A 21,453-nucleotide genomic window follows, 5' to 3' on the forward strand; every position below is an offset into this window, starting at 1 on the left:
ACAGTGCTGCCAAAGCAGCACAACACAGGCACTGAATCCCTGAGGTCCTCCAGCACCGACCCCTGCCCCTCTTCAGGGATGCAGGTAATTTTCTTCCTCCAAAGCCAAAGGCTGGGCTCTGGACAGGGTGTGCAGTGCTGGGCTCAGCCCTTGGCTCCTGCCCGTGTAGCCCAGCTGGCAAACGCCTCCCAGTTTTCAGGGCTGCCTGGAGCAGCAGATTGAGCCGCCTTCCCTTTGCTCCCTCCTGCCTCCGCTCTCCTCCTCCGACAGTTTGCCCCTTTCCATTCTCCCCTGGGGTTTGTGCTGTCCCTGCAGTGCCCAGCAGTCCCCTGGAGAGGATTCACTGGAGTTATTTTCTCTCTCTGCCAGCTGAATCACCAGTGACTCTGGCTAATGATCTGGACCCCCTATTTCTGCAGTGCTGGCAGGGGGGATGGCACTTCCCCAGATACAAAGGGCAGGCAGGAGGGAAGTGGGGAGAAGGTGAGAGAAGCTGCAAAACATCCCCAGCCATGGGCTGCTTCTTTAGACATCCTCCTGGCTGCCAACACAGACAGGCCAGGAGGAGACAAGTTGGAGATTTTAGAGGAAAAATTGGGTTTGGCTGTGTACAGGAGCTGGGTTTGTGTCATAGGAGAGGCTGTAACCCACCTCCTTGGTGAAGTGCTTGCCCCACTGGTCACACTGTCCCTCCATCCCATCCCCATCGTCCATGCCACAATGGACTTGGACTTTAGTTGTGAGAATATCCTGAGCTCCAACCTCTCCTTGTCACCCTGTCCCCCCCTGGGAATGTTGCCACCCATCAGGGGAAACAATGTGGGCAGCTGAATGAATCCACCAAGGTTATCTCAGCCTTCAGCTCACAGCCTCCAGCGCAGGCTGCAAAATGCACCCCAGGGCCCAGGGTGCCTCTGGGACAGGACACTGAGACCTGGGGAAAGCTGCAGCCCTGCAGAGAAGGGGCTGCAGCTTGCAGAGAAGGGGCTGCAGCCCTGCAGAGAAGGGGTGCAGATTGCAGAGAAGGGGTGCAGCCCTGCAGAGAAGGGGCTGCGCCGCTGTCACGGCTCAGCGGTCGGAGACACCCAGGTTTGGTTTGATGCAGAGCGAGACTCTGGGGTGTGAACCTGCAAGGTAGCAGTGATAGCACTGAGAGACAGCAGCCCTAATTATATCCTCACTTGTCCTGGCTGCTGAGTGCCTGCACAAAATGCCTCCAGTCAGGCGCCTCCATGCAGGGTGGCTGGGTCAGGTGTGAGCAAGGAGAGAAGAGCAGAAGAAGAAACAAAATGATTTGCAGATTCATTCTGAGCTGTCCCAGGGTGGAGGATTTTTTTGGCTCAGCTCAACTTGCTTTGCCCAGAGCTCTGTTGTCTCACATCCCCAAGCCTGCTGAAAGCTGGGGAGTGGGACCTGTGCTTCCTGTTTGGAGACAGGCACTGGTTCTGAGATAGGGTTCTGCTGTGCAAAGGAGAGCAAAGCCCTGATGTGGAACGGCTGACGATGGCGAGGGGGAGTGAAGCCCATAGCCTCATTTCATCCTCACACCTCTCACTGGTTCACTCTGCCTTCAATTGCTCAAATTGTACCATAGGAGGCTGGCAAAGTCCTGGCTGATTGCCTGTGCCTGGGTGAATAAGAGAAAAAGGAACAGTGCTGCCAGCAAGGATAACCCAGGCAAATCCAGGGTATTTGGAAGGTGATTGGAGATTGTTCAGCAAAGAGAAGGGGAGAGTGAGGGATCATTGCAAACCCCAGATTGCCCATGGCATCAGTGACTGAGGGGCTTAGCCAGGGACTGCATCTGTGCTGGGATTGTGCCCAGTTGTGCCCTGATGCAGATCTTATTCCAAAATCTGTAACTCTTTCGCAAAAACAAAAAAAAAGCCGCTCTGTCCCCCCAGGTTTCCTGTGCCATCACCTCCTCTGAGAGCCGTGGATTCTCTTCCTCAGATCTTAATTTAGGGCGATTGCCTCTTTCAGATCACCAGAAGCTGGAACGAGAAGCCCGGATCTGCCGTCTCCTGAAGCACCCCAACATTGGTAAGTGCCCCAATTGCTGCTGCTCCGTACCTGGCTCTGCTGCCCACTTGCCCTCCCATGTGCCAGCCAGGGCTAGGCAGTCTCCATCCATAATCCAGCCCTGTCTGTAGCAGCACGGACTGTTCATCCCAGAGGCTGAGAAGGGCTCGGTGTCATCCTGCCTGGTTGATCTGCAGAGCCATCCCTCCTCTTCCTCACGGGAAACACCATCTTCAAATGGGGTCATGGGGGAAAAAGCCCCCACTGGGCACAGGGGACTGAAGTAAGTCCGGACTAACCCGCTTGGCCATAGCTCCCTCAGGGAGAAGCAGAGCCCCAGGAGGCTGCAAGAGGCTATTTTTACTGCTCTCCCCCCGCTCGGGTGCCGTATTCCTCTGCATGCTCCAAAAAGCGGCTGCAGCTCGGAGCAGCAGCAGCGGCAGCGCGGGGCGTGTAGGAGGAGCGATGGCGGGGGGGAAGCGAAGACTTTCCCACCGACCGTCCATCTGAAAGTAGCCTCCTTCGGAAAAGCTGTTTCAGGAAAACTCCTGAGCCCCTGCAAAAGACAAAAATAGGCCAGAAGGAGAGAGAGAGAGAGGGGAGGGAAAAAACTGCAGTAAAAAAAAAAAATAAAATCCCAAACTCCATCCTGGAAGGGATGCTGATGCAGCCTCTTGATCCCTGTGGATGATCTGGATGAACCCTTTTTTCCCTCTGCTGCACCTCAGGATATACCAACCCCAACGAGATCCTGCAGCTTTTGGGAAAGCATTTGGTGGTTTCTGCAGCCCTCTTAACCCACAGTCGGGAGCTGGGAGGGTTCCTCTGTGGCTGAGCTGCTCCCTGTCCCCATCACTGCTCCGGTGACCTGGATCCGTCCTTCCCCAGGAGCTGCTGCAGCAGATTCAGGGAGCTAGATCCAGGGCCACTGGGACAAGCCATGTGCCTCCTGTCCCATAAATATTTCAGTTCCAAAAAAGACTGTCAGCTTCCATCTGTCTCGGGCACTCGGCTGCATGGCAGGTCTCCCCTTCATTGCCGGGGTGCCGGACCTTGCAGCATTCCCCAGCCTCTGCTCCAGCAGGACCAGGAGCTGTCCTGCAGGGGTCCCTCCGGGGCCTCCAGCCTCCTCTTTGCACCAAAATACGTGCGGGGATTGCCGAGACCTGAAGGAAACACACTGCAAAGTGTGTGACTAGGAAGAAATACTAAACCTAGAGGAACTCACCACGTGAGACCTGCCGGATGGCACCTGCAGGTTCCCCATGTTCCCAGGCTCCCCAGGTCCCCAGCTTGGCCACAGCTCTTTCCCACCACTGTCTTCCACCCTTCCCTCTCCATCACCTTCCCGTGGGGCTGGCAAGGTCTCTGAGGACCAAAACACCTCATCTGTCCCTGCCCTTGTCCCCCATCCCTACACTACCCCTTGCTGTTTGGCTGTGACCTGGCAGCTTCAGAGCTGCAAAGGCTGGAAGGGGTTAACAGCATGAGATGCTAACAAGCCCAATCTGCTGCTATTTATACCCAGGAGGCTCTTCTCCACCCCCCGCCCCACACCTTCTTTCCTTTCACCCCCCTCTACTGCTCCTGCTGCCTGGAAACTTGGGCTTGCAGCTTCCCTTCCGTGCAGCAAAGGCGGCTCTGTACCCACACAGGAGCTGGAGCGAGCGCTGCCACTGCAGAGCAGCCTGGCCTGGGGAAGAGGAGGCACTGCTGCTGGATGAGGCAAAGCAGCCCTGTCCATCCCTTCCCGAGGAGAACACCCCAGCTGTCGAGGGGCTTTGCTGTCCTCTTACTTGCTCCCTGCACGGGGCCCTTCTATCTCCCATGAGAGGCCATGCTGCAGTTCCTGGAGGAGCCAACCTGTGCTGCACTGTGCCTGCTGGAGAACCTCACAGGGAAAGCTGTGCACGGGCAAAGGCAGTCCCAGGTCTCCAGGACTCCACAGCACATCCACAGCACTGAGTGGCATACTAGGGAGAGCTGTTTCCACTCAGGGAAATCTTGCTTTATTGGGAAAACTTTGGCTGCACCCAGCCCTGGAGTTTGATCTCCGGGTACTTGTCCTCTGACTCTCATTCCTGAAGCTGTGTCCTGCTCCTGCCTTGGCTCTCAACTCTGAGATGGAGTGGTTTGGCCAGTGTGGCTCTCTGACTATGGTCAGTAACAGATACTTGTAGGATCAAGCTATATTTAGAGCAGCTGCTCCCTCTCATACCTTCTTGGCTCCTGGCAGCCACAGGCTTTGGGACTTCCCCAAGCAGGGACCGTATCTGGACCATATGCTTATGGTTATGCTGGCCTTATCCACACCAAACTCACCTAATCCCTCTGAGAATACTTTGGCTTCTGTGGGATCCCAGGCATAATACCCCCAAATCCCTCCCAGGCGAGATGAAACGGGAGGAAATATGTTTCTTCCAGCAGAGGAAGGCAGAAAAGCTGGGGTTGTATATTGGAGAAAAATGGAGCAGACACAGATGTCAGAGCACAGGGGATGTCTGCAGAGGCCAGCAGTTAGAAATGAAAACTGGGGAATGGAATGAGCAAGTTGTGTCAGTAGTCAAGACCACAAGAGAGACAGAAAAGATGCTGATGAGCCCATCAAGCCTTGTTTGCTCTGTGCTCTGTGCCCTGGCCAGATGAGGTGATGATGCTCTTGGCAGCTGCTGGATTTGCCCACAGAGCTTGGAGACAGGAAAAGGACCAGCAAAGTGGTGTTTGCTGGCCTGGCAGATAAGAGTGACACAGCTCAGTGTCTGCGCTCAGTGCTGGGGTTGTTATCTCCTCTGGCTCACACTGAGTCTGGAGGATGTTTCCATATAGGGCTCAGCTGATTTAGATGCAGTAAAAGGGGCTAGGAGTAAAAACTCCCACAAAATCTCTCACCTGAATGTTTCTTTTTTCCTCACTGATTCCCAACATTCTCAAATATGTTGAAAGTTGTATCAGGCTGAAGCCAGGTGAGAGAGAGGAAGCATTAAATATTCATAACCTTTAGGGAATCAAACAAAATACGAGATGGGGGCAGAGGATGCTGGACATGTGTCTGTTTATCCACCTTACCTGTTTCTGTGCCAGTCCCCTTGCTGCACACCTGCCTGCTAAGTTTGGGCAGGGATCTGAGCCTGAAAAATCAGCATGCAGCAGGGTGACAGGTTTATACCTGGCAAAGGGTGTGCCCAAGGGGAGATGGTGCCAGGAGATGGGGCAATTCAACACGTGGAGATTCCCAAGGAGAAAAGGAAGGTCATGAGCAGAAAATAAAAAAGCCCCATGGGTGCCAGAGTTGTCAGCTCAGCTCCCTGCTGAGCTCTCCCTCTGCTCGGGCACCTCTCCTGATGGGACACCCATGCCTGCAGCCTTCCCAGTGCCCAAGATAGCCCAGCAGCTGCCTGGAACCCTGGCCAGGTGCAGCCCCAGGGCAATCCCCAGTTTGGATGTGATCTTTGAGTCTTTCACGACTCTCCAGGCTGGGGCCATCGCTGGGGTCCCCTGTTGAGCAGGGACCCCCACCCAGCCAGTGGAAATAGCAAGAGGAATAGCCCTGCTGTGCCCTTCCCCAGCTCCTGCCTGTGCCCAAAGGGGAGCAAAGGCGTTCCCAGGGAGTGGGGTGGGAGCCAGGTATACCCCATAACCCTTCTGTCTCTGCTGCAGTGAGGCTCCACGACAGCATCTCTGAAGAGGGCCACCACTACCTGATATTTGACCTGTGAGTAATGCATCCCCTAACCCACGGGCACTCCGTGCTGCCCCCGGAGGGACGTGACCTCCCGAGCCCTTCCCGAGGCTGGGTTTGACCCAAACTCGGGTCCCCAAGCCAGGCAGAGGGCAGGTCCCTGTGCTGCACCCCCGCTTCTCCCCCCATGCACGGTGCAGTGCCATTTTTGGGGGTTTGCCAGGGCTGGGTGTGCTGCCAGCCAGTCCAGCCCCGCTGTTCTCTCGCAGGGTCACCGGCGGGGAGCTCTTTGAGGACATTGTGGCCAGGGAGTACTACAGCGAAGCGGATGCCAGGTGAGCCAGGCTGTGCTGGGGACAGGCGGTGTCCCCTTCTCCCACAGGCTGCTCCCTCCCAGGCTCCTACAGGACTGGCTTTCTGCAGCACCAGCTCCTTCTGTACTGGGAGGTGTTTTACAGCCACTCTGCAACACATATTCATAGACTGGAACTGTGGGGAAAAAAGAAAACAACCAAACAAAACCAAACCACCCCAAATGCTCTTTTTAACCCACTCAGCTCATGTGCCAAGAAGTGCCTGTGCTGCCACAGGACTGGTCTCCACTTTGACTCTGATGGCTCCCAGCCATTGCCCACAGTGTCCTCATTCCCCAGGATGCTGGGATAGCAAACATCTGACCTCACTGTAAATGAACACGGTGTTGGGGGCTCCCTGGTCTCAGGGCATCAGGACTGCCTGGTCTGGGGGCACCAGGGCTCCCCAGGCTGGCAGGGAGGAAACCCAACACCAGGCTGGTGGCCAGCCAGGGCCATGTTAGCACAGACACCCTGGGGATGTCACTCCTTCCCCGTGGAGCTGCATTCCAGCCCTCTGCCAGTGTTTCTCTGGCATTTGCCACTTGAGAGCACTGAGGAGGAGCAGTCAAGACAGGCTGTGCTGGAGCTCTGCTCCCTCCCACACTCCCACTGGCACTTTCCAGGTACCTTCTGCAGAACCATTTCAGTCACCCCTTTGGTCCCTGCAGCTCATCCAGGGGACAGTATTAGTCTCACTCTTTTGAGGGGACATGATCTGGCCCTCTCCAGTCTCCAGATATAATGTGCCCCCAAGCTTTGGCATAGCCTCCAGGCTAAGCATAGCCTCTATGTATGTCCAAGGGGTGGTAAACTCTACACTACCTCTCTGCATGGAAATATCCATTATTTCTAGGCAGAAAGCAATCTCATTTAATGGGCTGCCTGCACTGAATCCACTTACAGCCCATCCACTTATTAGTGTCATACAAATAAAATAAAATACATGTAAATAAAGACCTTCTGCCTTGCACATAAGCTGCTTTGGAGCAGAAGTGATCAGTGCCTCTGTCTTTTTCCCTTCCTGTCTCACGCACACAACAGAGCTGGAATGTAATGAACTAGATATAAAGCAAGCAGACACAGCAGAGCCACCTGCATTAGAGGAAAGCAGGGAAAAGGGGCTGGAGCAAAGGTTGCACAGAGCACATCTGCTCTGCCTGTGTTTGGAGACCAAATCTTTGCTGCTATTGTGGTTCCACTGTTGGTCTCCAGCTCCCCGCCTCCAGTGCTGCTCCTGTGGGGTCCCCACAGGCTCAGCTGTGTTCCCTAAGTTCCTGCTCACCATTATTTGGTGTTCAATAGCTCTGTTAGGTTCCTACTGGGTTAGAACTGCTCCCCCCAGGCGTGTGGGTGTCAGTGGAGGGGGATGCTGAGCTGGGCTGCAGGGCTGCTGATGGGCAGCCTGATGGGGAGAGGGGCAGAGGGGTGAAATGCAGCAGAATAGAAGTGTCTGAAAAACTCTGCCTCACCGGGCACTTGTGTGAGCTTTCTCCTCTCTCCCACAGCCACTGCATCCAGCAGATCCTGGAGGCCGTCCTGCACTGCCACCAGATGGGGGTGGTTCACCGGGATCTGAAGGTAGGAGCTGCAGGGAGAGCGCCTGTGGGAGGACAGGGAACCCCATCTGTGATGCAAAGCACTGTGAACAATGCCCAGAGTCCTCCAGGGCTGCTGGAACAGCTGGGAGGAACCGTGCAGGGCTGCGGGGAACGCACACAGCAAAGACAGCTCCGGACTGAAATAACACAAGGGAGGTGGGGTAGGGAGGTCTTTGCAGTCTGTAAACCCCTAAGGATCCAGGGACACCAGGACACAAAGCAAGACAAAGCAGTTAGGGAATACATCCTAATCATCCAGATCTTCCTCTGTGCTGTGCTGGGAAGCTGCCCCTGCCAACAGCAGAGTTCCTGAGGGGTTTTCACTCCTCTCCAACCCCATCTCCCTCTGCAGCCAGAGAACCTGCTGCTGGCATCCAAGCTGAAGGGTGCTGCCGTCAAGCTGGCTGACTTTGGCCTCGCCATCGAGGTGGAGGGCGACCAGCAAGCGTGGTTTGGTGAGTAGCACTGGCCTGAGGTGGGGTCCCCTCCAGCCCTGCTTGGCATGGTAGTTCAGGGGGGCTCCAGGACCTGGGTTATGGGAGAGTCCCAGCAGCAGCAGCCCAGGAAGCACTGTGGATGAGCAGGCTGATGTGGAGCAAACAGCTCCACAGGGACTAGTCAGTCACCGAGGTGTCCTGGTGAGATGGACAGGCCAGCAACAGGGACAGAGCAGCGGAAGGAAAACCTCTTCCAGGCGCTGGAAGTGCCCAGCAGAGCACCCCAGCCTTGGGCACCATCGGGGCTTTGGCAGTGGCAGAAAAACACAATTTGCTCTGCGCTCGGGGGTCACGGAGGTTTCTGGAGGGAGGGTGTCTGTGCCAGGGGTCGGGATGTGCCAGCACCCTGGGCTGTGCCTGGCCGGGAGCAGTCCCGGCTGCGGAGCGCTGCGGGACGGGGGCTGCTGTGGTGACGGGCTGTCTGTCGCAGGTTTCGCCGGCACCCCGGGATATCTGTCCCCCGAGGTGCTCCGGAAGGACCCGTACGGCAAAGCCGTGGATCTGTGGGCTTGCGGTAAGTCAGAGCTGGGCTGGAATGCCGGGAGCGGGCTGGGCTGCGCTGGGCGGGATGAGGCAGGCTGGTCATCCAGCTGCTCTCCACGTCCCAAGGTGCAGTTTCCAGTCACACCTCAAGGAAGTCAGCGTGGAGGATTTACCCAGGAGGTGGCACATCACCCTGGGCAACACGCTCTCTCCCAATTCAGTGGCACTCTTCTCTGAAGGATCACCCTCTTTGTTATGTACCCAAAGCTCCCAGCCAGGAGAGATCCTGCCTCTTTTCCCTGTGGTGCTGGTGGAGTCAGGCAATGCCTCCGTGCAGTTGCAGCCATAGGGGAGCCTTTTTCCCTCCACGATGGGAAGGAAGCATCACCCACCCCTGCCAGGGCACCCACTTTGGGCTCTGTGTGGTGCCTGCCAGAGCCTTCAACCTCCCCAGCTGCTGAACTGGACCCACCAACAAGCCTTTTGCTCTTTAAGCACTGAGCAAATCTTCATGTTTCCCCAATTTCTGTTTCTCTGCTCGAGCTTGATCAGTCCCAGGCTGTGTGTGCTCCTGCTGCCAGCAATGAACTCTTTCCCACTGATTCCATCTCCTTTCCTGGGCAGGTGTCATCCTCTACATCCTGCTGGTTGGGTACCCACCCTTTTGGGATGAAGACCAACACCGACTCTACCAGCAGATCAAGGCTGGGGCTTACGATGTGAGTGGGTTTGTCTTGCTGCCCCTTCCACAGTCTCCTCTCTTTCCTGCTGTCCCTGTCTTGCAGCCTGCTGCTCTAGAAGAGCACCAAGACAAATTCTGACCGATGAGAACAAGTACTTTCCTCTGCCCTGGTCACAGATCGTTGGCTTCGTTGCCATGCCCACTTGCACACATTGGCACATTTCAGGGTCACTTTGTGGGAGAGGCAAGTCTTGTCCTGAGCCTTCCAACTTCCTTTTTCTACTCCTGCTCTTTGATTTTCCATCTGGCAGCTCTTTCCAGTGACTACCATTTCTCCAACCTATCCCAAGCTGCAGGAGAAGCAACTCAAGTGCAGAGGGGCTCTCTGCCATTTCTCACCCTCATCCCTTTGCTTTGGCAGTTCCCCTCCCCTGAATGGGACACGGTCACTCCTGAAGCAAAAGATCTCATCAACAAGATGTTGACCATAAACCCATCCAAGCGCATCACAGCAGCAGAGGCTCTGAAGCACCCCTGGATATCGGTGAGCTGGGGCCGAAGGTAGAGAGATGTGGGGATTCACAAGTGGGAAATATCCCATTGGGGATCACTTGCTATCAAACATGCTGCCTGCCAGCTCTCTTCTCCATCCTGGGTAGATGGTTTCCTGGCAGGGTTCCTCTCAATGCTCTCACAGCAGCATTTTCCCTGAGGTTTTACAGCAGAAAAAAGCTTGTGAATGCAAACAGCATGTTCCTGGGGGACCTGGTGATGGCAGGCATACACAGGCTCCCTGCCTTGTTGGGAACAGACTAATTTCTGTGTCACGCTGTGCTGGGGGGTCTTTCTTCAGAGGCAATGGGAGTAGGCTCATGTTCATCCATCCATCCACTCCAGCAGCAATGCCCCCACCCTTCACTGCATCCCGCTGTTTCAGCTGCTGGTTCTCACTCTGAATCAGATCCTAAAGACAGGAGGAGTCTGTGGGCTTAACCACACACGTGCAAACCCTGAGCACATTGCTAAACATGGCTGGTCAGGCAAGGGGTTAACTCAGGGGGCAGACAGTTCTCCACACACCCTCACCACCAGAGCAGATCCTGCTGACTCCAAAGCTTCGATCTCTCACTGCCGATTAAAGTTTTATCTGCTGCTGCTGCTGCTGCTGCAGGCAGCTCTGGCCCATGCCTTGGCCATGGGAGATTATACACGTGTGTGAGCATGTGAGAGCCAGTTGGGGGGTCCCTTCTCCCCAGAACTGCTCTGAGCCAGGTCTCTCTCCCCTCAGCACCGTGCCACCGTGGCGTCATGCATGCACAGGCAGGAGACAGTGGACTGTCTGAAGAAGTTCAATGCCCGGAGGAAGCTGAAGGTAACTCTGTCCAAGCTGGTTGCTAAATGCACGATCAGATCATTGGTGGGTTTGTTCCCTGGGTGGGAAACAACAGGGTGGTGTCTATGGGCAGTGGTGTGGGGGTGATGGGCATTTGGGGACCCCCATTGTGAAGAAGAGGAAGGAGACTGAGTGTAGTGACAGGTTCATCTGGCGGGGTTCCCATCTGCTCAAAGAAAGCCATGGTGAAGGAAAGCACTGTCATACCAGACACTGGGTGAGGACTTTTGCACTGGAGCCAGTATCAAGATAGCTTCTTTTTGGGGCTGGCCTGGGAGGCACAGTGAGACCCTTTGCCTGATGGCCGAGGCACTTTGCAGCCAAGAATAAAGGGATCCACAGACAGACAAAAAACTCATCAACCCCAGCAGCCCCACAGCCTTTCCCTTCTCGGATGCTCCATGTACCACAGCCTGGACCCCTCTGAAATCACCATCTCCAGCTTGAGCACCTCCCTGAGGCACTAATCTCCCGGGTGCTGCTCAGCCTCAGCTGGCAGCAGGGCGCTGGGAATGGGCTCTGGAAATCACAATGCTGCCTGCAGAGCAGGGTCAGGCTGGGCTGAGCCACAGCCTGAGCCATCAGCACTCCAGGCCTGAACACAGCATGACACAGAGCAGACAGCTGCAGACTACTTACAAGATTATCAAGCAACAAAACTGTCTATAAACTATTATTACTTTTCAGCTAGACAAGTAATCAAATTAGTTCAGGCATACACTTCAAAATAGTAATCCATTACTGTAAGCAATTAGTCCAAAGTAATCTCATTATACACTTAGCAACTAGTTAGTGGACTCAGCTGGAAAAGGGGAAAGATTTTTACAAATGTTGTTTTGCGGTGGTGATCTTTGCGTGGCTCCCATGAGCAATCCCTGCCCTGCTGCTCTGAGCTGGCACAGCTTTAATCACAATTAAATCCGGTTCCACTCCCAGTGGGTCCCCTTGTTGCCAGGTGCTGGCCCCAGTCAGTGGGGTTGTGCTTCATCTAGGACAGGGTAGTATGAGAATGAGAAGTGTCCCACAGATATTTAATATCCCTTTAATCTCAGAGGCAAGGCAGTTTTAGAGAATGCAACCCAATGCCATGGTGCTGGGGATATGGAGTCAGGTATTGAGAGCTGCTTTTGATGGCAGGAAGAGAATATCAGTCCGTGGGCAAGTTTCCTTCCTTCCAGTGGCTGGGGGGCAGGTGCTGAGCAGGGCTTTCCTCCCCCAGGAATGGGGGGAGCAACAGGGTGCAGGGACCCAGGGTCCAGCACACCCTTTCCTTCTGCCTTCCTTGTCTTTCAGGGAGCCATCCTCACCACCATGCTGGCCACCAGGAACTTCTCCGGTAGGTGCTGTCTCTGGGACTCATCTCCTTGTCTTACAGGACACCCAGGGCAAATCTGTAGGGTCCCTGGAAAGCTGGCTTTGCCTGATGTGTCACAGAGAGGCTGAGACTGCAGCCTTGTGCCTTTGGGGATGTGTGGCTTTGGGTGCTTCTCCAGAAAAGGTCACCTGGCACCTCCAGGCTAGCTGCTGTCATGGGATGCAAGAGAAAAAGTGTGTGGTTGAGGCTCAGTGATCCACAGTGCTTTAGGGTTTTGGGGTCTGCATGCACCCAGCCATCTGATTTGTGCAGGCATGGGGGTGTGGGTGCTGGGGGCAGCCAGAGCTCAAGCAGCTGGCTGTGTGTCCTCCTGGAGATGTCTGTGGCTCAGGGAGAGCATCCTCTGCATGAGGAGCAGGGAAAGGCTCTCGGCGCCACTGCAGGCAGATGGCAGCAGGATCTCGCAGGTCTCTCCCCAGGCAGGTGGATGTTAATCCTGCAGGATTCCCCACTCTCTTCTTGCCTCCCTACATCCCGAGGGCTGCCATGGCGACAGGACCGAGCATGGCAGCCCAGCCTATGCACTGGAGAGGTCTCAGTGCAGGCAGAAGCCCTCTGCTCCAGTGCCTTCCCCGAGAGCTGTTCCCTCTGGGGACACCTCGCCGAGTATGGGATTTCACAGGCGATTCCCCAGGCATGGAACCAAATGCAGCCGTGTGACTGCAGAGCTCATCCACCCGCTGTCACCTCCTGCCCTCCCCAGTGCTGGAGATGGCCCTGCAGTGGTGCTACAGGGCTGGGACACACCAGCCAAGCCCTGCACGCTGCTGAGCTGGCTGGTGGCAGCTGTTTGGGGTTAGCTGGATGTTTCAGGGTGCTTTTCTGAGGCTCCCCGAGTGCCAGGTGTAGGAGGTGGGCAGGGGTGCCAGGGTAGAGGGCTGTGGCCAAGGCTGGTATCTGCATTTGTCGTGGGGGGATCGTGCTGACACATTTAGCACTTGCGGCGGGCGCTGGAGGAGTCCAGCAGCTGGGGGGATCCGATGTCAGCCCCACACCGGGAGAGGCGGACAGGAAGCATCGAAAGGCAGGAATTTCAAAGCATCTCTCCTCGTGTTGCCCGTCCCACGTTGCCCGTCCCACGCAGGGCCCAAGGGAGCAGGCGGGGCTGGCGGGCCACAGGCGCTGGGCTGCAGCGGTCCCGTCCTGCGGCGGGGCTCAGGGCAGCGGGCTGTGCAGCCGCGGGGGCTGGGGCACTGTCGGCAGCGGTGGGTGGGCTCAGGGGAAGGCGCCTGCTTTTCATCCTTGTCAAAATGCGGGCTTGCAGCTGTCGGGCCGGCGGGCCGGCAGCACATGATCCCGGCAGCATGGGGCTAAAATTAGAGGGCGGCAGGCGGGCAGCCCATTCCTCCACACTGCACCACGCCGGGTCAACAGCACAGCCCGGCCAGAGCCCGCCTCTGCCGGGCAGCCCTGCCAGCCCCCTCCACCGCCCCAGGCACTTGGCGTGACGTTAGGACTCGGGTCATGCCCCCGGCCAAGAGCCACCGCGCTAGGACAGGACAGCGCCGGCAAGGTCGCCCCTGAGCTCCCGCGGGCTGCGCCGGTGGCTGCTGGAGAGAAGAAGAGCCCCAGCAGCCGGGCCGGGGGCTCCTGCCGCTCTGGCACCCACCGCCATGCTGCTGATCCTCGCCCTCCTGGTCTTGGTGCCCTGCCTGGCTCTGCTAATCTCCTTCCTCCTCTCTCCAGGAGGCAAGAGTGGTGGCAACAAGAAGAATGACGGAGTGAAGGTAAGCTCAGCCCCGCTGCCCTGTGCCGCCCGCCCCTCTCTGCCGGGCGGTCTGGGGGTGTCTGTGCCGTGCCGGCGGTGAGCGTTTCCGTGCCCTGCTGCCCGTGGGCTCTCGGGGCTGTGCCACGCCGGCAGTCCCCGCTACACCCTGCACTGTAAAGGGCAGCTGCTGGCTCGGCTGTGCCGGTGTGTCCCGGCCGCGCTCCTGCCCGGACAGGCAGCGCACAGGAGGCTTTGCAGCGCGGCGGGCGAGGGGAGTGGGCTGGTGCTGAGGGTGCTCGCTGCTGCTTCATTGCCGGCAATATGCGCTTGTCCCTCGCTGCCCCCAGGGAGGGGGAGAGGCAGAGGCTGGACCAGGACAGGGGACAGGAGGAGGCAGCTTTGCAGCCCTGGACCATGGCTCCAACAGCAGCTATCTGGTGGGATGGGTGGCCTCATGTCCTGCTCGCTCAGCATGGGGGTCCTGCTGCAGCTGGTGAGACTGGTCCCAATTCCTGTCCCATCCTGTACCAAGTGCTGATGTGCTGCTGGGTGACATGTGGGTGCTTTTAACCACCTTCACAGTGCTGCTTGTCCCCTGTGCCCAGTGCAGACAGCAAAGAACCATGGTGGTGCTTTGACAGAGTAAATGGCTTGGTGATGCTATAAAAGCAAGCTGGTGCTTGGTGGATCTTGTTTCTTGGGCTGCAGAGCCTGCGGGTTCACCAGCCCCTCTGAGGTGGGGCCTCAGCTCTGCTCCAGGACAAGGTGGCTCCAGGAGGCAGCAAAATTCTGCTGTTTCTGGTAACATGGAGATGTGGTGGATAGCAGTGGTTATTCAGCTCTGTTAAACTCCTCCTGCAGGAAGGAATGATCCATGCGAGGGTCCTTCTCTCCTTACCTGTTCCCTTCATAAATACAATGGATCACTCAGCAAGGGAGAGCTCGTGTGGTGACATCCTCCATCGTGGTGACATCTTCCATCATCTGGCAGAGCTTTGGGAGCCTGACTGCAGCGTGGCCGCTCTTCCTCCTCCACTGGGGCCCTTTGTTGGGAGAACCTACAGAACCTTCTCCCACCCTTTTACTGGGACCCAGCTGTTGGGCTGTGACAGGTGCAGGATTTTGGAGGAGCAGAGCCCTCAGCCAGCTTCTTCCTTCCTCAGTACGAATGAGTGATGAAGCTGATGGTCTGGTGATGGCATGTGTTTCTCTCACTCTCCCAGACCCAGCAGCTGGGACAGGAGAAGCCTGCAAGGACTGAGACCATGCACAGCCCTCCAAACCTGGTCTCAGCTCCACGAGAGGCCATTCTGCCCATGCAGTGTTATTCTGCAGCATGAGGCTGATGGCCTGGATGGCTCTGAGAGGACATTACTTTGAGCTGTCAGGATATCATGGGACTCCCAGAACAGAATTAATAGGGCTGGTGCTGGCAGATCCCATGGTAGTCACAACACCTCCTATGCTAGCCACTGCTGGCCTGTCCTCTGCTGCTCTGAGGTCCCGGTTGCTTCTGAGAGTCACATAAGATGTGACACCACAGGTAGAGCTAACTTGGTATAAGTTGCTGGAGCACAAGTGAGACCAAACAGAAGATGCATTTTTAAGCTATTAAAGGAGAGCTTGCTGGATGAAGAGGCTTCATCAGGCACAGTCCTGAATCTAATTTTCCAGCAAAAAGGGACAGCTTTGAATTTGCCAGCCCAACTTGCTAATGATGCTCCCTGTTGGACTTCAAAGGAGCTTCGAGGGCAGACATTATCCTGGGAAAAGAGGCATTTCCTATTGTAGCAAAATAGCTTGTTTGGGTGAACAGCCTTCTGGCTTTTCACTGAAACTCAGTGAGGAGAGTCTGGTTTCAGAGCAGGATCAGAGAGGCTGGTTTGCATCCCCAGCCCTCAGCCCTTGCTGGCAAGAAGGGAGCAGATAATGAGGCCTCATTCCAAATGCAACCTACCCACCAGCACTCATCTGAAGAGTGTGGACAAGCTCTGAGAATGAATTTGCCTTTTCAACAAGTAAAGGGGAGACAGCTTGGCTAGATGGCCAGGAAGGTGAAGGAGGAGAAGACAAGGTAGAAACAAGCTCACTCCAAACAGCTTCCTTGCATTGTCCACCTTCAGCATAACCATCCCCACCTCTCATTTCCATGCTCAGCCTGAGGAAACCTGCAGTGTATCTCATTCAGGGGGGCACGGGGAGCCTGGGTGTTGGGTGAAGCTCTAATGGCCTGCTGGGCAACCAGCAGATGTGAGGACACTGCTGAGCAGTGTTAACTTCTTTAACTGGCTGGAAAAGCAAGGTAGGAACCTGGAATCCTGCCTTGAGTTGTTGGCACAGTGGGAAGGGAATGGTCCTGTCTGCTCAGAGTGGGGCCACGTGGTGTGGGTGACAGGAGAGTGGTGTCCCCACTTGGAGTAATGTGCTGGAATGGCCATCCCCACGAGAACAGGCAGATCCCAGGCAAGCACCCCTGCCTTTCCTGCCCAAAGCTGTGCTGGTGGGCAGCAGGCAGCTGGAGCTGCCCTCTGGCCTGTCTGCACATCCTTCCAACACCAGCACGGTGCCAGCCCAGGCCCAGATGGCTCAAAACCCTCCTGAGGAAGTTCCTCACCTACTAAAAGCATTCCTGGGACCAGAAATCCCCCTCGAGCCCTGCTCTGGGATCCATGGGAGGGCCTCTGGTCCCAGCAGCTATGATACTCTCACTGCCCTGTGTAGTGTCACATCTCGTCCCATTGTAACGAATGGAATCACTGCCCCGTGTCACATCCTGTCCCGTCCTGAACTGACGAGCTCACTGCCCCGTGTTGCATCCTGTTCCTGTATGTCCCGACTCGATGCAGTCACTGCTTTGTGTTGCATTCTGTTGCGTCTGAAACTTCTGCAGTTTGCTGCCCCGTCTCATGTCCTTGGGTAGCAGAAGCTGTCAGTCCTCCCTGCAACAGCCCAGCTCCAGTGGCTCCCTTTCTCCATGGGGTTCCTGACAAAATACCACAGCTCGCTCTGCCCTTTAGGACATCTTTTTTTTCAGTGAAGGAAGGGCGAGAGTTGACAGATGGCCCAGTGCCTGAAGGGGTTACAGAGTGCTGGAGAGAGACTTTGGACAAGGGCATGGAGTGACAGATCAAGGGGGAATGGCTTCACACAGATAAAGGGCAGATTTAGATTGGATATAAGGAAGAAATTATTTATTGTGAGAGTGTTGAGGCACTGGGACAGATTACTCAGAGAAGCTGTGGGTGCCCCATCGCTGGAAGTGTTCAGTGCCAGGTTAGATAGGGCTCTGAGCAACCTGGTCTAGGAACTGGATGATCTTTAAGGTCCCTTCCAACACAAACCATTCTGTGATTCCATGATTCTGTGACCTATCGAGGTAGGGGAGAGCAGCAGTAGTAGAGGGGGAAACTCACTGAGGATGTTGGTGGGAGCAGTTAGGATGTGGAAGAAGCAATGAGGGAGAATGGATATCATCAGTTTTTATGCTGTAGCCCACCCACACACCCTAATGGATCTCTCTATGGACTTTTCCAAGAGATTTGCACAGTGTGTGGTACTTTTCCCTCTGCAGGGCAGGCACAGCTGGTGCCTTGTTAAATATGCTGGTACAGCACTTTGTTATTTGGCACTGCAGATTCTGATTTCTGCACGTTGGTATTCCCTGACGCACACTAGGATTCATTCCCTGGGAGCCAGAGGTGCAGAAGGGGTATGCAGGCATGTCCCCCTGTCTCCTAGCTAAATTAAAGATGGAGATGGGGAACAGAGCACAGTAAGGGAGGAGAGTCCAGAAATAGATTGGGATTGCAAGCAGAAGAGTAGATATGTGGTGATCAACTCAAAAACCTTAAGGCCTAGTGGTAGTGGTCAAGGACGGAGGTAAATGTGCAGATCTTCTCTTTGGAGTCCTGATTTAAAGCACTGGAGCTGTTTTCAGGACTGCTTCCTGCACTGCGGGCCTGCCTTGAGGCCTTAGTGCCTTTCTGGCCTTAAACCAGCCAGGTTAGGACTGGTCTAGTTTGAAAGCTAAAGGAATGTCTCCACAGCAGTTAGTGCACCCAGAGCAGATCCAGAGAAGTCAGTAGAGCATTCACACTGGGCACAGGGCTGTGGTGAAGCTGCCTTAGCTTTTCAGTACCCTGCTTCTGTTCCTGTGAGCTTGCCAGCCTGGTCACAGGCCACCAGAGATAGGTCTAGGGATTCCCTAGAGGGGTTTCCACACGCTCCTAGGGATTCCATTTTCCCTAAAGGGATTCCCATAGGCTCCTAGGGATTCCCTTTTGGACTAGCCAGGTCCTTGGGATGAGCAACCCCAGAGATTGTGGCAGGTCAGGAGAGAAAAGTGCTATCAGGAATGCGGGGAGAGAGCTGGCAAGTCACCACCAGCACTGCAGCCAGCGGCACGTCCCCACAGGAGCAACGAGTCCCTCTGCGCCTTTCGTTTGCCCATGAGGATCAAGAAGGGTGGCTCAGGAGCTGCTGCCTTTCATGTGCTGCTCTCAGCCTTTCTCACTCCGTGTCTCTTCCTGTTCCATCTCTTCTCCTTGTTTTTCCAGAAAAGAAAGTCCAGTTCCAGCGTTCAGTTAATGGTGAGTGTCCTTCGTCTTCCTAAATGCCGATATTGCTGGGCCTCTCCACATGTTCCAGCTTCCCCCGTTTTTGGAAGTTACCTCGGGGTAGGGAAGAAGGGACAGCGGGGTTGGAGGGAACATCCTCAAAGCCGTATCACCCACAAACCCCATTAACAGGGTTGGTGCAGGCACTTGCTGGCCACCAGCTGGTGGGCAGCCAGCCCTGGTTCTTGCTGATGGGTTCTCATGCCGTTTCTCCCAGTTCTCCTGACTCAGGTCTGCAGGCTGCATCGGTCCAAGGAGCCTTGGAGAAACACCTTCCATGCCTCTGCGGGGACTGTATGGTCATGGGACACCTTGCCAACCTACATCGGGGTCTTCTGGGTAATACACAAGCAAGGCTCTGCTGGGAAGAGCTAGCAGAGCCATTGCTCTAGCTCCGCTAGCAGAGTTGCCTTGATGAGGCTCCCGGAGAGAGATGGGGGATCAGTACCCCTCTCCCCCCAAATCTGTGTAGTGCTCAGCTGTTTCTTGAGAGAGCTGTGTCTCAGCCTTTAGTGGTCCATGTGGGTCTTGGAAGCACTGTTTTATTGTACATTTCTCTCCCTACTCTGCGGTCAGTGTGGTCTCTCTCACTCCTGCACAGTCCCCTCTTTCTCATCCCAGCTCCTTCTCGCTGTTAATTTGTACATCTCTCTCTTTATTGTACAGTCAACATGGTGTCTTCCACCCCTGCACAGCCCCTCTCCCTGCCCCTCCGGCAACGCTCCTAGGAACCCACCACACGGCCCCTGGACCTGCCCCCATCTCTGTCCCCACAGGTGTCAGTAGGAAAGGCAGCACCGTTCCTACGAGACCCTCCACAGCCCACCTCTTGTGCCCTTGGCGACAAGGAGTGGAGGTCAGGGAGGGCTCTGCCAGTGCTGCCCCAGAGCTGTGGTTGAGGACAGGTTGGACCTGCTGGCGTTTTCCTTGGTTTCTGTCTGTTGGCACAGTTGAGCGCTGTGGGGTCAGACTCGGGGGGCTGTCGAACACACGAGCACCATCTGTCACGGGGAGAAGACTCTTCTCACCACCCCATGTCTCCTTTCTGTTCTTTGCTCAGGAATCGTCGGAGAGCACCAACACCACCATTGAGGACGAAGACACCAAAGGTACCAATGGGGGCAAATGGGAAGGTGGGCAGGTTGTTTTGGAGGGGTGCCCATAGGTCTGGCCACCTCTCATGAGATATTTGCCACGGTGAGGCAACCCACCACCATCAAGCTGCCTCAGGGCCCATCAGAAGTTGCTTTAACTCTTCAGATGGTTTCACTGCTGGTTTGCTGACACGAGCAGCTGGGGCACTGGTGGTGAGGAGTGAGGTGCTCCCATGAACAGGGATATTCCCTGAAAGCAGGTGTGGAAACGGCAGGAATCTGCAGGGATAGCAGCCTGGCTGCTCTTTTAAAATAAGCTTCCCTTTGGGAAAAGCCTCCAGGGGAAATCCCTGTCTGCCGCCTGCCTGCCTGCCAGCGGCAGCTTTCTAAGAATAACCCAGGGAATCATTTATCCGTGTTAATTTGTAAAGTCTCTCGATGAAGTGATCCCTACACAAAGCAAAATGGACTTTGTCCTGACATGAGAGCTAATGGGACAACTTGTCCTCCTGGAGAGGGGCTCCTTGGGCCTGGATGTGGAGGCAGGTGGTGCCTAGGAAGTGGTGAGATTCCCTCGCCTTTCTGAGCAACTCCTGGGAACACATTCCCTCTCCTTTCATTAGTCACAATGCAAAGGAAAAAAAAAGTCAAATATGATGTCAATTTGTATTTGAAGTGAAACTTTGTTAATAAGCCCAGGGTTACCTCTGACATTTCCTCCTGCATCCCTGGGAGCCCCAAAGCCACTCTTGCAGCCCATCCCTTCCCAGATGAACTGGCAGTGCCTGGAATCTCTGGCAGCAGCTGCACAGTTCTGTGCCCTTTGCAGGGTCTTTTCTTGTATCTCCTGGGGTGGCTGCACATGTCAGTCACCTGTTCTCTTCCCTTCTGAGACCATTTCCTCCCATTTCAAAAAGAAGGTGAGAACATTCTTGGTGCAGTTCACCCTAGCTGGCCTGTGCTGTGAGTCCTGGGGTAGAGGGTACCAGCTTAGCAAAGTTTTTCAGCCAAAACCAACCTGTCCCAACTTTAGGACTGAGGGTAACTTCCCACTTGATGATTAACCTTTTGGCTCTTTAGGAAATTACAGGCATTTTCAGTTTTGCCCTGGCTTTGAAAATCTGGAGATGAAGAGCCATGTCTCTCTCCCCAGCTGCTCTCCTGCCTTTTCCCTGTACAGTTTCCAAAGTCCCCCCACATCCTGTGGTCTATTCCTGATGAGATAAAGATTTCTCACCGATATGGTAACACCAGTGCCTACTTCTCATTTGTTTTATCCTTTTATTTCCCTTTTCTCTTTAAACCAACAGTACGGAAGCAAGAAATCATTAAAGTCACAGAGCAGCTGATTGAAGCAATAAGCAATGGCGACTTCGAGTCCTACACGTGAGTGTGCAGGTTTGGGCTGGGTGAGGGCTCAGCCTCCCAGGCTGGAGTCGCTCACTCTTACTTGCCCAGGGGATTTTACTGCTGCCCAGGGCAGGGTGACAAGGTTGTTTGGTGGGGAAGAGTGGAGACCATCCAAGAGAAGAAGGAGACATCAGTTTCCAAGCCTGATGCTGCTCTTGTGCTCATCTGACCACAGTTCTCTGGTCTTACTGTCACAGATGAGCCCAATTTTTGGTTTGCAGAAAGGAATAATTGTAAACATGAATTATGGTAAAAGAAGTGTTTGTATCCATGGAATCCATTATATCCAGATTGCCACAGGCTGCTCTGAAGTGTAGATGATTTCTGCTTGCTGAGCTGATGCTGTTCAGAGTACACCTCTTCTGTGTCCAAGGATGATGTAATTAGTGATGTCTGAGGGAGTGCAGTCATCCCTGCATCAGAGGATCGCAGCAGGGATATTTTGACATAGAGCAGATAATATGAGCTTTTTCCCTGATGTCTTCCTTTCTTGTAAAGAAGATGACAATGTCTGACGAGGTTTAGTTGCAGAGGGTGACT

At 55.1% G+C, this 21,453-nt stretch overlaps 1 protein-coding gene across 1 annotated transcript in view; it reads left to right on the forward strand.

Annotated features, from left to right (window-relative positions):
• CAMK2A (calcium/calmodulin dependent protein kinase II alpha) overlaps positions 1 to 21,453 on the forward strand; it is a 34,334-nt gene that overhangs the window by 6,853 nt on the left and 6,028 nt on the right. The window contains exons 3-15 of the mRNA XM_021552244.3: positions 1,984 to 2,043; positions 5,680 to 5,734; positions 5,971 to 6,036; positions 7,563 to 7,635; positions 8,008 to 8,110; positions 8,583 to 8,666; positions 9,260 to 9,354; positions 9,739 to 9,861; positions 10,606 to 10,689; positions 12,004 to 12,046; positions 13,772 to 13,812; positions 19,470 to 19,518; positions 20,814 to 20,889. Of these exons, the coding sequence (XP_021407919.1) occupies positions 1,984 to 2,043; positions 5,680 to 5,734; positions 5,971 to 6,036; positions 7,563 to 7,635; positions 8,008 to 8,110; positions 8,583 to 8,666; positions 9,260 to 9,354; positions 9,739 to 9,861; positions 10,606 to 10,689; positions 12,004 to 12,046; positions 13,772 to 13,812; positions 19,470 to 19,518; positions 20,814 to 20,889 (952 nt within the window). The remainder of the gene's footprint in view (positions 1 to 1,983; positions 2,044 to 5,679; positions 5,735 to 5,970; positions 6,037 to 7,562; positions 7,636 to 8,007; positions 8,111 to 8,582; positions 8,667 to 9,259; positions 9,355 to 9,738; positions 9,862 to 10,605; positions 10,690 to 12,003; positions 12,047 to 13,771; positions 13,813 to 19,469; positions 19,519 to 20,813; positions 20,890 to 21,453) is intronic.

Source organism: Lonchura striata, chromosome 15, assembly GCF_046129695.1.
Source record: "Lonchura striata isolate bLonStr1 chromosome 15, bLonStr1.mat, whole genome shotgun sequence".
In the NCBI taxonomy this organism is placed as follows: domain Eukaryota; kingdom Metazoa; phylum Chordata; class Aves; order Passeriformes; family Estrildidae; genus Lonchura; species Lonchura striata.